The 13,776-nt window shown below is 39.1% G+C and overlaps 1 protein-coding gene across 2 annotated transcripts in view; it reads right to left on the reverse strand.

Moving 5' to 3' along the window:
• Window positions 1-13,776, reverse strand: part of NELL1 (neural EGFL like 1) — a 1,021,410-nt gene that overhangs the window by 34,653 nt on the left and 972,981 nt on the right. For both annotated transcript variants that reach the window (XM_018043583.1, XM_018043582.1), the window contains one exon: window positions 6,026-6,219. In XM_018043583.1, the coding sequence (XP_017899072.1) occupies window positions 6,026-6,219 (194 nt within the window). The remainder of the gene's footprint in view (window positions 1-6,025; window positions 6,220-13,776) is intronic.

Below are 13,776 nucleotides of genomic sequence, written 5' to 3' on the forward strand. Positions count from 1 at the left end.
TGCTAAACGATATTCTCTAGACAGGAAACACAAAAAGGGTGTATAAACCAGAACCGCAAACAATAAAGCAAATGGCAATGGGATCATACTTATCAATAATTACCTTCAATGTAAATGAGTTGAATGCCCCAACCAAAAGACAAAGACTGGCTGAATAGATACAAAAACAAGATCCCTATGTATGTTGTCTAAAAGAGACCCACTTCAAAACAAGGGACACATACAGACTGAAAGTGAAGGGCTGGGAAAAGATATTCCATGCAAATAGAGACCAAAAGAAAGCAGGAGTAGCTATACTCATATCAGATAAAATAGACTTTAAAACAAAGGCTGTGAAAAGAGACAAAGAAGGCCACTACATAATGATCAAAGGATCAATCCAAGAAGAAGATATAACAATTATAAATATATATGTACCCAACATAGGAGCACCACAATATGTATGACAAATGCTAACAAGTATGAAAGGGGAAATTAACAATAACACAATAATAGTGGGAGACTTTAATACCCACTCACACCTATGGACAGATCAACTAAACAGAAAATTAACAAAGAAACACAAACTTTAAATGATACAATAGACCAGTTGGACCTAATTGATATCTATAGGACATTTCACCCTAAAACAATGAATTTCACCTTTTTCTCTAGTGCTCACGGAACCTTCTCCAGGATAGATCACATCCTGGACCTTAAATCTAGCCTTAATAAATTCAAAAAAACTGAAATCATTCCAAGCATCTTTTCTGACCATAATGCATTAACATTAGATCTCAATTACAGGAGAAAAACTATTAAAAATTCCAACATATGGAGGCTGAACAACACGCTGCTGAATAACCAACAAATCACAGAATAAATCAGAAAAGAAATAAAAATATTCATAGAAACGAATGAAAATGAAAACACAACAACCCAAAACCTGCGGGACACTATAAAAGCAGTGCTAAGGAGAAAGTTCATAGCAATAATACAGGCATACCTCAGGAAACAAGAAAAAAGTCAAATAAATAACCTAACTCTACACCTAAAGCAACTAGAAAAGGAAGAAATGGAGAACCCCAGGGTTAGTAGAAGGAAAGAAATCTTAAAAATTAGGGCAGAAATAAATGCAAAAGAAACAAAAGAGACCATAGCAAAAATCAACAAAGCCAAAAGCTGGTTCTTTGAAAGGATAAATAAGATTGACAAACCATTAGCCAGACTCATCAAGAAACAAAGGGAGAAAAATCAAATCAATAAAATTAGAAATGAAAATGGAGAGATCACAACAGACAACACAGAAATACAAAGGATCATAAGAGACTACTATCAGTAATTATATGCCAATAAAATGGACAACATGGAAGAAATGGACAAATTCTTGCTGCTGCTACTGCTAAGTCACTTCAGTCGTGTCCAACTCTGTGCGATCGCAGAGATGGCAGCCCACCAGGCTCCCCCATCCCTGGGATTCTCCAGGCAAGAACACTGGAGTGGGTTGCCATTTCCTTCTCCAATGCATGAAAGTGAAAAGTGAAAGTGAAGTCGCTCAGTCGTGTCTGACTGTTTGCGACCACAGGGACTGCAGCCTACCAGGCTCCCCCGTCCATGGAATTTTCCAGGCAAGAGTACTGGAGTGGGGTGCCATAGACAAATTCTTAGAAAAGTACAAAATTCCAAAACTGAATCAGGGAGAAATAGAAAATCTTAACAGACCCATCACAAGCACAGAAATTGAAAATGTAATCAGAAATCTTCCAGCAAACAAAAGCCCAGGTCCAGACGGCTTCACAGCTGAATTCTACCAAAAATTTCGAGAAGAGCTAACACCTATCCTACTCAAACTCTTCCAGAAAATTGCAGAGGAAGGTAAACTTCCAAACTCATTCTGTGAGGCCACCATCACCCTAATACCAACACCTGACAAAGATGCCACAAGAAAAGAAAACTACAGGCCGATATCACTGATGAACATAGATGCAAAAATCCTTAACAAAATTCTAGCAATCAGAATCCAGCAACACATTAAAAAGTTCATACACCATGACCAAGTTGGCTTTATCCCAGGGATGCAAGGATTCTTCAATATCTGCAAATCAATCAATGTAATTCACCACATTAACAAATTGAAGAATAAAAGCCATATGATTATCTCAATAGATGCAGAGAAAGCCTTTGACAAAATTCAACATCCATTTATGATAAAAACTCTCCAGAAAGCAGGAATAGAAGGAACATACCTCAACATAATAAAAGCTACATATGACAAACCCACAGCAAACATTATCCTCAATGGTGAAAAATTGAAAGCATTTCCCCTAAAGTCAGGAACAAGACAAGGGTTCCCACTTTCACCGCTATTATTCAACAAAGTTCTGGAAGTTTTGGCCACAGCAATCAGAGCAGAAAAAGAAATAAAAGGAATCCAAATTGGAAAAGAAGAAGTAAAACTCTCACTGTTTGCAGATGACATGATCCTTTAAAGAGAAAACCCTAAAGACTCCACCAGAAAATTATTAGAGCTAATCAATAAATATAGTAAAGTTGCAGGATATAAAATCAACACACAGAAATCCCTTGCATTCCTATACACTAATAATGAAAAAGTAGAAAAAGAAATTAAGGAAACAATTCCATTCACCATTACAATGAAAAGAATAAAGTACTTGGGAATATATCTACCTAAAGAAACTAAAGAACTATATATAGAAAACTATAAAACACTGATGAAAGACATCAAAGAGGACACTTATAGATGGAGAAATATACCAAGTTCATGGATTGGAAGAATCAATATAGTAAAAATGAGTATACTACCCAAAGCAATCTACAGATTCAATGCAATCCCTATCAAGCTACCAGCGGTATTTTTCACAGAGCTAGAACAAATAATTTCAAGATTTGTATGGAAATACAAAAAACCTCGAATAGCCAAAGCAATCTTGAGAAAGAAGAATGGAACTGGAGGAATCAACCTGCCTGACATCAGGCACTACTACAAAGCCACAATCATCAAGACGGTATGGTACTGGCACAAAGACAGAAATATAGATCAATGGAACAAAATAGAAAGCCCAGAGATAAATCCACACACCTATGGACACATTATTTTCTACAAAGGAAGCAAGAATATACAATGAATTAAAGACAATCTCTTTAACAAGTGGTGCTGGGAAAACTGGTCAACCACTTGTAAAAGAATGAAACTAGAACACTTTCTAACACCATACACAAAAATAAACTCAAAATGGATTACAGATCTAAATGCAAGACCAGAAACTATAAAACTCCTAGAGGAGAACATAGGCAAAACACTCTCCGACATAAATCACAGCAGGATCCTCTATGATCCATCTCCCAGAATACTGGAAATAAAAGCAAAAATGAACAAATGGGATCTAATTAAAATTAAAAGCTTCTACACAACAAAGGAAAATATAAGCAAGGTGAAAAGACAGCCTTCAGAATGGGAGAAAATAATAGCAAATGAAGCAACTGACAAACAACTAATCTCAAAAATATACAAGCAACTTCTGCAGCTCAATTCCAGAAAAATAAATGACCCAATCAAAAAATGGGCCAAAGAACTAAATAGACATTTCTCGAAAGAAGACATACGGATGGCTAACAAACACATGAAAAGATGCTCAACATCACTCATTATCAGATAAATGCAAATGAAAACCACAATGAGGTACCATTTCACACCAGTCAGAATGGCTGCGATCCAAAAGTCTACAAGCAATAAATACTGGAGAGGGTGTGGAGAAAAGGGAACCCTCCTACACTGTTGGTGGGAATACAAACTAGTACAGCCACTATGGAGAACAGTGTGGAGATTCCTTAAAAAACTGGAAATAGAACTGCCTTATGACCCAGCAATCCCACTGCTGGGCATACACACCGAGGAAACCAGAATTGAAAGAGACACATGTACCCCAATGTTCATCGCAGCACTGTTTATAATAGCCAGGACATGGAAACAACCTAGATGTCCATCAGCAGACGAATGGATAAGAAAGCTGTGGTACATATACACAATGGAGTATTCAGTTCAGTTCAGTTCAGTTACTCAGTCATGTCCGACTCCTTGTGACCCCATGAATCGCAGCACACCAGGCCTCCCTGTCCATCACTAACTCCCAGAGTTCACTCAGACTCATGTCCATTGAGTCAGTGATGCCATCCAGCCATCTCATCCTCCGTTGTCCCCTTCTCCTCCTCCCCCCAATCCCTGCCAGCATCAGTCTTTACCAATGAGTCAACTCTTCGCATGAGGTGGCCAAAGTACTGGAGTTTCAGCTTCAGCATCATTCCCTCCAAAGAAATCCCAGGGTTGATCTCAGCCATTAAAAAGAATACATTTGAATGAGTTCTAATGAGGTGGATGAAACTGGAGCCGATTATACAGAGAGAAGTAAGCCAGAAAGAAAAACACCAATACAGTATACTAACACATACATATGGAATTTAGAAAGATGGCAATGATAACCCTGTATGCAAGACAGCAAAAGAGACACAGATGTAAAGAACAGACTTTTGGACTCTGTGGGAGAGGGAGAGGGTGGGATGATTTGGAAGAATGGCATTGAAACATGTATACTATCATGTAAGAAATGAATCGGTAGTCTAGGTTTGATACAGGATACAGGATGCTAGGGGCTGGTGCACTGGGATGACCCAGAGAGATGATATGGGGAGGGAGGTGGAAAGGAGGTTCAGGGTTGGGAACTCATGTACACCTGTGGCAGATTCATGTCAATGTATGGCAAAACCAATACAGTATTGTAAAGGAAAAAAATCAAAAAGGAAAAGAGGGAAGCAAAAAAAAAAAGTTACAGGATGCTTGGCATATAGGAGGTGCTTAATGACTGGGAGCAATGGACCTAAGTCTAAGTATGGGGAACTAGGTTTATGTACACTGCAGAAGGAAATGAAAACCCACTCCAGTATTCTTGCTGGGAAAAATCCCATGGACAGAGGAGCCTAGTAGACTACAGTCCATGGGGTCTCAAAGAGTTGGCATGATCTAGCTGCTAAGCAACAATAAAGCTGTTCCTGTACAAGGAAGAATGGCCACTATGGAGCAATGATCTAAACACTTAGTAATACAGCTTTCCTAAATATGTGCCTCCAGGTCTGGAGGTGTGACAGACTTGAAGGCAGGTGAATGAACTGGGTGACTTTTCAAGGCTCATTTCTACTCTGTTTCCAGGGAGCACGCTGAGTTCATCAGGAGACCAGCTCTCTACAAGGCTACTAAGCAAGTAACTTCTCACAGTTCCCATGCCCATAAAGCCAAAGATTAAACAGTCTCATCCAAACAGACATAAAAATACAATGTAAGAGCTACGGAAAGTGTAATATCAAATGAAACTGTATAGGCAAGATCAACAAAAGAAATAAAGCACAAGGAAATCAAACACTTTAATAGGCCCATTTTGCAAAGCATAAAGCAAAACTAGTCGATGACGGAATTTTATTTTCATAAGCATTAAACTCACTTCCAAACAACTTAAGGTAAGGAATTACCCAGCACTGAGCATGACAAAAAGACATCATTAACCAGAGTTCACAATGTGTCAGAGGTTCACCTGTCTCTGGCCACTACAAGCCTATGAGCCTTGCTTTTTTGGATGATGTCACCAGAATAGTGAGCAAGTTCATGCAGGTGATCATTTCAGGGAAAAAGAAGGTTTAATCAGCAAGACTGTAAAAGTAGGAGATGAGGGCTCATTAAAGCTCTCACCCAACCAACCTTAAAAGCACTGCCGGCTCTCAGTAGGGGGACTCACTGGCTTCTCTGCCCTGCTCCCGCTGTGATCAACAGTCTCTCTGCAACCCTACATACACCTCACCTCATTCCCAGCAAGTATGCCTGCCACCCAGCATCATCATTAGCTGTAGTGGGGATTAGAACTGAATTCTTTTCAGGAAGCACAGGAGACCTATGAATCAACAACTGGTTGGAAACAGATGGGGAGAGCAGAAGGGGAAGGAAAGAAGAGTGACAGTTTCCACTGCACCACACCAGCCTCACCTTGCAGGAACAGACGGAACACCTGTCTTCTTTCAGAGTCCACACCTGCCCATTGCGCTTCAGCCCTCCTTCATGGGGGCAGTCACCAGAGCAGGAGGGCCCAGAGGGACAGAGGCAGTCGAAGCCCCCTGCCAGGTTGATGCAGGCAGAATCATTCCAACAGGTGTGGGTTCTTAAGGCACATTCATCAATGTCTGCAAGAGAGAAAGCAGGGAGCTTTAGACTCTAGCCAAGATGATTATTAGAAAGTCATAATCACTGACTGTAGCACTAGTTAACATCATTGAGTGTTTGCTTTGTGTCAAGTACTGTGCCAAGCTGTTCACATGCCTTATCTCCTTTACTCTGCAAAGGAACTCTGTGTAGGACAATCTGTTCTTATCTCTAGTTGGGAAATGATGGAGCTGAGGCTCCTGTAAGTTAAATAGCATGCCCACTGTCATATAGCTAATAAGTGGCCAGTCTGGGACTCAAACCCATAGCTGTCAGACTCTAATTACTGAATTATTCAGTAGCAACGCTGAACTGGTTTTAGGAGATCCTCAAGAACTATACCATCCAGAGGCAATAAATACTTCTAATTCATTAACAGTATGGAGACACCCCATTGAGATCTGGGTCGTTTAGAAAAGTTGTGAATAGATGAGCCACTGAGTAGGAACAAGTGAGCAACGAGGGCAATCCTGAGCCAATTAGACTGCCCCCAGATCCTGGGGCCAACGTTGAAAGAAAAGGAAATAATTCTTAGAGGATGCCTTGCCTAATCAAAAACTCACCTCCTTAATGACTAGCAGCAATTTTGCTCACACAAGAAAACATCTTGAGGCTACCGTTGAGGTATGGCATGAATTCTGATGAAAAACACGTATATTTTGCTGTTTTTCATTGACAGTCAAGTATGGAAGAAAAACATAAATCCAGTAACCCCCTTAACATTCAGAGCTCTGGTGACCTTAGCATCTTAAACAGATAGCTATACATCCCTGGTTGGAGTTCTTTTCCTGAACCTATTCCTTCACAAGCCAGCAAATTCCATCTCTGAATAACTCTTTCAGAAATGTCTTCATTATATTGAAATAAAATATATTATTTAGTAACTTCTACTTAGGTACCAGTTCTGAAATCACTCAAGGAAAGTCTACTTGATTTTTCTTATGACAGTCTTTAAAGTATTTGTATTTGAAAACATCAGCCATTTGTCTGTCAGGTCATTTGTCTTCTCCATTGATTAATCTACTGCCAAGCCCTTCAAATATCTTTCAGATGACAACATATTTTAACCAAAAGTCTGCTCTGCACCAGGGTTTTTTGCACACTGGTGCTATAAATGTTGACAGTGACTTAAAGACACTGTCCTCATGCAAGTGATGAGGAGGAACACAGCAGTATATATAAAACTGGTGGTAGGCTACTAATTGGTAGGCTTGACTCCTACTGTAGGTGAGAATAACAGTATAAATTAACTTACTCTTCACACAAAAATCCATCTTAATTGTAGGCATTTTTAAAAAAAAATTATGGAAGTAAGTTGCCCACAAAAAAGTAATTATAAGTGGCATTTCCCATTTAGGTACTCAAAAATGTGCTCAGAGACATAAAATCAATTTTATTGTAATTATTTTATGTGTGAGTGTGTGTGTATGTAAATATATATATATATATATAAAATATATATATATATATATCTCAAAGTTTTTCAGAGTTCTTTTTCACAAGTCATGTCACATAATTGCAGGATGGAAATAGTTATTTTCAGTCTACAAAAGAAGAACTAAGTTACAGAGATGGCTAAGTGGTCACACAGCTGGTATCTCTTAGAGCAAAGATTGTGTTGGGTCTTTCAAAAGGTATACTACAGCTCTTTCCACTAAACTGTGCCAACTCAAATCCTAAAGTCTTCTTTAAGCATACTAGTCTGTGATTTTATCTACTTTCAACTAATTTGCCCTCTAGACATTGCAATTCTTCTTCAAGGATAAAATCTTGTATGGTCCCTTTTCAGCATTTTTAGTTGAAATTCAGAGAATATGGTATAATTAGTTTGCTAGAATTTTAAAACTATAGTGACTTTAATAACAATGAGAAACAATGACCTATCTTCCCTTACTGACTATATGCACTATATTGGTATAAAACTTGGCTTTATAGCCACAGTACAAAGTGGAAGATGTTAAGGAGCTCCAATAATATTTCTAGAAATTAGTTCATTATAAGATTTATTTTTTTATCTTTGTTCTACCAATTTTAGCCTCAGTCAAAACATTGACTTAATGAATAATTATTCCTCCTTTGACATTTGTGGAAATGATCCTAAATTATGCTATCTAGATTCCAAGTCAGCTACCTCAGACCTTAATTACTTCTTCATTACTCCTGGGTAACATGTATGACCCTATGGTGCTCCTGCCTAGAAGCCTCTCTCCTCTTCCTAGTCTTTTTCCTCTACTTCTTCCCAACAAAAAGTAGCAATGAATGCAGGAGTCAGGTCACACATTTGAAACCAACTCTTTCAATTAATTGGTGATTATGTACCAGTCATCTTGTACATTACACTGTGTATCCTTGGTCACATTATTTAGTCTTTCTGACCTTCAATTATCAACTGTAAAAAACCATACCCACCTCCTCTATAGTCTTTTGAAGGTAAAAACATAGATAACATAATAAGTACTCAAAAATATTTGTTTATTTAATGAATATAAATGATTAAGACCAACTTCAAGCCCTATCTCCTCAGTTAAGTATCTTCCAATATGATTACAGTTTAGAGTGATTATTCACCCTCTCTTAACACTCACTGCCATGATAGTTAGGACCTGCCTCTTGAGAAACCTATATGCGGGTCAGGAAGCAACAGTTAGAACTGGACATGGAACAACAGACTGGTTCCAAATAGGAAAAGGAGTACTTCAAGGCTGTATATTGTCACCCTGCTTATTTAACTTATATGCAGAGTACATCGTGAGAAATGTGGGGCTGGATGAAGCACAAGCTGGAATCAAGATTGCCGGGAGAAATATCAATCACCTCAGATATGCAGATGACACCACCCTTATGGCAGAAAGTGAAGAGGAACTCAAAAGCCTCTTGATGAAAGTGAAAGTGGAGAGTGAAAAAGTTGGCTTAAAGCTTAACATTCAGAAAACGAAGATCATGGCATCTGGTCCCATCACTTCATGGGAAATAGATGGGGAAACAGTGGAAACAGTGTCAGACTTTACTTTTGGGGGGCTCCAAAATCACTGCAGATGGTGATTGCAGCCATGAAATTAAAAGACGCTTACTCCTTGGAAGAAAAGTTATGACCAACCTAGATAGCATATTCAAAAGCAGAGACATTACTTTGCCAACAAAGGTCTGTCTAGTCAAGACTATGGTTTTTCCAGTGGTCATGTGTGGATGCGAGAGTTGGACTGCGAAGAAAGCTGAGCACCAAACAATTGATGCTTTTGAACTGTGGTGTTGGAGAAGACTCTTGAGAGTCCCTTGGACTGCAAGGAGATCCAACCAGTCCATTCTGAAGGAGACCAGCCCTGGGATTTCTTTGGAGGGAATGATGCTAAAGCTGAAACTCCAGTACTCTGGCCACCTCATGCGAAGAGTTGACTCATTGGAAAAGACTCTGATGCTGGGAGGGACTGAGGGGAGGAGGAGAAGGGGACAACAGAGGATGAGATGGCTGGATGGCATCACCGACTTGATGGACATGAGTCTGAGTGAACTCCAGGAGTTGGTGATGGACAGGGAGGCCTGGTGTGCTGCGATACATGGGGTCGCAAAGAGTCGGATATGACTGAGTGACTGAACTGAACTGAGTACATGGTTTACTATTTAGATATATGCTATCTTGGAACAATACTAAAGTGATATTTTTTGCATTATTCTCACTCTTATATTTTTGCTGAAAGTAACAAAACAGTGTCTTATACTTCTCTCATCATATTTATAAACTGGTTTGTAAATCTGGAGATACAGATAGAGAGTATATTGATGATAGCTAGCTAGCTAGCTCCTCACTTATATAATCACAAAAATAAAACAGGTTTCTTTGAACTCAATTCTGATTTTTATATTTCTCACCAGGACTACTGCATTAGCCTCCTAGCTGGTCCATACTGACTCCAGCTACTTTTTACTCTAATTCAGTGATTTTTTGATTGTGGACGAAATATAAATATTTGGAGAGCTTTTAAAAAGTACTGATGTTTTCTAGTGGTGGCTCACCACTAGAAATGGGCTTAATTGGTGTAATTTAGGGTCTAGACATCCGGGCTCTGTTCAGCCAGAGGAGAATCGTTGCTGTAAATACCTCTACATGGTAGTGGTGTTGTATTAAAAAGCAAACCTGTTCATGTCATTCCTCTGCCACATCTCCGTGGATATCTGATGCTTCTAATAGAACATTCAATCTCCTAGCATACACAGAAGCCTTGATTTGGCACTTCAGTTGTTACCTTCTGTCTCTTCCCCTTTCTCTTCAAAAGTAATGGGTGACCCACAAACAGGCCATGATGTTTCCTCTGCCTCTGCCTTTCTAATTATGGGAGTCTGCCCCTCCTTATCTCTTTTTCTTAGCGTACATGGAACGGGCGGTGTGTAAATTAATTGAAAAGGTAAACTTTTCCCTTTCCTGTGTGCTATCTTTACTCCCATGCATTCTTCAAAATCAAGACCAAGCATCACCATCCCTGATTCTGCAAGATGGTCACTACTGGTGTTTTAGTTTCTCTGTACCTTGCTCTGTATCCTTGCATTCATCTCTTGGCAGTTATATGTTTAATATCCATGGCTCCATAGGTAGATGGTGAGCTCATTGAGGGCAAGAACTAAATCTTTTTCCTTTCTCTCATTAGGAGGTGCAAAAGAATATACTTTGGATGTGGAATGTATTTATTTAACTTCCAGGCAAGAATACTCGAGTGATTGCCATTTCCTCCTCCAGGGGATCTTTCCAACACAGAGATTGAATCTGCATCTCCTACACTGGCAGTTGAATTCTTTACCACTGCACCACCTGGGAAGCCCATTTAACTTACCTAAATCCAGGAATTTTACAGACCAATACAACTATAAAAGACTGCTTTGCCAAAAGTTAGTGTTTGGGGTGTTCAATAAGCATGAGGCATAACCACAACCCTTCTCTTCAGGGAACACATCTTATTGTTGACTTTTCATCTGGGAAAGGTCTTGGGTCTAGTTCAAAATACAATAATACAGAACGCAGTAACCACACTGAAATAGGAAAGCTACCTTTCCTCTTCCCTCCATATCCCAGTTTCCTGTCAAATGCTTAAGGGAACAATGGCAGAGAAAGACTCGTCAACAAATCACCCCCAGGAACTGTCTGAAAGATTAATTTTTATTCTACAATGGCAACAAAAGGATCTTTAACTTATGGTCTCCTCAAAAATACTCTCTAAATTGGCAATTAATGCATGGCTCGAACATGCTTTTTTAACATTTGGTTATTTTGCATTTAAGAAAGTTACAAACATATGGGCAGTGTTTTCCTCTTATAAATTAAGAAACCTGAGCAAAAAGATGAACACACCTAGGGGTGCACAATAAAAGTAGGGTGCAAAACCTGGATTTGCTTTTGTTGCTCCAGAATGAAAGGATTTCACAGTTGAATATAGGACCATATTGCCTACAGAGTTCCATGTAATTGCTTTACTTATGACACAGAAATCTAATTCTGCTTCCATGCAATTTAACAGATTTATGGAAAGCCAGATGTTAGCAATTATGGAAACTGACATTATTCATATTCTTGGTAATACAGACCTGTTTGCTCTGCACAAAGCCAACTTAATCTATTATACATATCCCAAGGCATCCAAAGGAAAGAGGCACCCTATTTACATATTGCAACTGTTGTTCTCTGCTGAGCAAACACAAAGACAGTCACCCATGATACTTACCCAAATCATCAGACAGGCCTCCAATGACAAAGAGGCAATAAACCAAAAATCAGGCAAAATATTCCATACACAAATCTATAATCATTAAAATGTACTTGTTTTCTTTTTCTTATACTAAGTAATGTCTGCCTGTGATTTCCTTTTGTTTCTCCCTGTAAATTCATTATTTAAAATGCTCCATGATGAAACTCCAATACTTTGGCCACCTGATGCAAAGAGCGGACTCATTTGAAAAGACCCTGATGCTGGGAAAGATTGAAGGCAAAAGGAGAAGGGGAAAACAGAGATTGAAATGGTTGGGTGGCATCACTGACTCAATGGACATGGGTTTGGGTGGACTCCGGGAGTTGGTGATGGACAGGGAGACCTGGCGTGCTGCAGTTCATGCGGTCGCAAAGAGTCGGACATGACTGAGCGACTGAACTGAACTGAACCGAATGCTAGTATGAGAACATTTTCAATAAAATCCCATGGCTAAGCTTACATTAGAACTAATTTTCCTGCATTGACAGTTTCAAAATTTCTGAAAGTTGTTATTATTGTACTCAATTTTGCTGAGAAAAATCTAGTTGTGTACAGCCACTATGGAGAACAGTGTGGAGATTCCTTAAAAAAACTGGAAATAGAACTGCCTTATGACCCAGCAATCCCACTGCTGGGCATACACAATGAGGAAACCAGAATTGAAAGAGACACGTGTACCCCAATGTTCATCACAGCACTGTTTATAATAGCCAGGACATGGAAGCAACCTAGATGCCCATCAGCGACAAATGGATAAGAAAGCTGTGGTACATACACACAATGGAGTATTACTCAGCCATTAAAAAGAATACATTTGAATGAGTTCTAATGAGGTGGATGAAACTGGAGCCTATTATGCAGAGTGAAGTAAGCCAGAAAGAAAAACACCAATACAGTATACTAACCCATATATATGGAATTTAGAAAGATGGAAACAATAACCCTGTATGCGAGACAGCAAAAGAGACACAGATGTATAGGACAGTCTTTTGGACTCTGTGGGAGAGGGAGGGATGATTTGGGAGAAAGGCATTGAAACATGTATAATATCATCTATGGAACAAATCGCCAGTCCAGGTTCGATGCATGATACTGGATGCTTGGGGCTGGTGCACTGGGACGACCCAGAGGGATGGTACAGGCAGGGAGTTGGGAGGGGAGTTTAGGATGGGGAACACATGTACACCCGTGGAGGATTCACATTGATGTATGGCAAAACCAATACAATATTGTAAAGTAATTAGCCTCCAATTTAAATAAATAAATTTTAAAAAAATCTAGTTGTGCCTAGACAGTCTGCTTTGTTCTTCAATTTGAAGTTCTTATGTTACTTGCACTTGAAAAAAAAAAAAAAACTATTCAGAGATGTTTATATCAGTAGCAATCAAACCAATCCTAACCTAGCCCCAAATGATTTTCCTAGCTTTCCAAAAAAAAAAAAAAAAAAAAGGGGGGCTCTTTGGAAGTTTTAATAGGATAACAACTGTAATGGTACCTGCCTCAGGAGCTGAAACTTCTACAAGTTGATTTCAGAGATTAAGGGAAATATTTTTTCCAATGGTTTGGTAGCATTAAGTCAGAGGAATGACCTTTGTCATTACCCCATCTTCTTCCTTGAATAACTTCTGCAACACGTTTTGACTTACTTTCAAACTCCAAACAGGTGATGTGTCAGAAAACAAAATTTAACCTGGGGTTTGAATATCCAGCTGTGTGTGTTCTGACTTGGAAATCATTACCAGACATTAGTAGTTTGGAAATGAGAACAGAGCTTGAGGGTTTATTAGTGACAGACAAAACAGAGAG

The sequence above is a fragment of the Capra hircus genome, chromosome 29 (genome assembly GCF_001704415.2).
Source record: "Capra hircus breed San Clemente chromosome 29, ASM170441v1, whole genome shotgun sequence".
Taxonomy (NCBI): Eukaryota; Metazoa; Chordata; class Mammalia; order Artiodactyla; family Bovidae; genus Capra; species Capra hircus.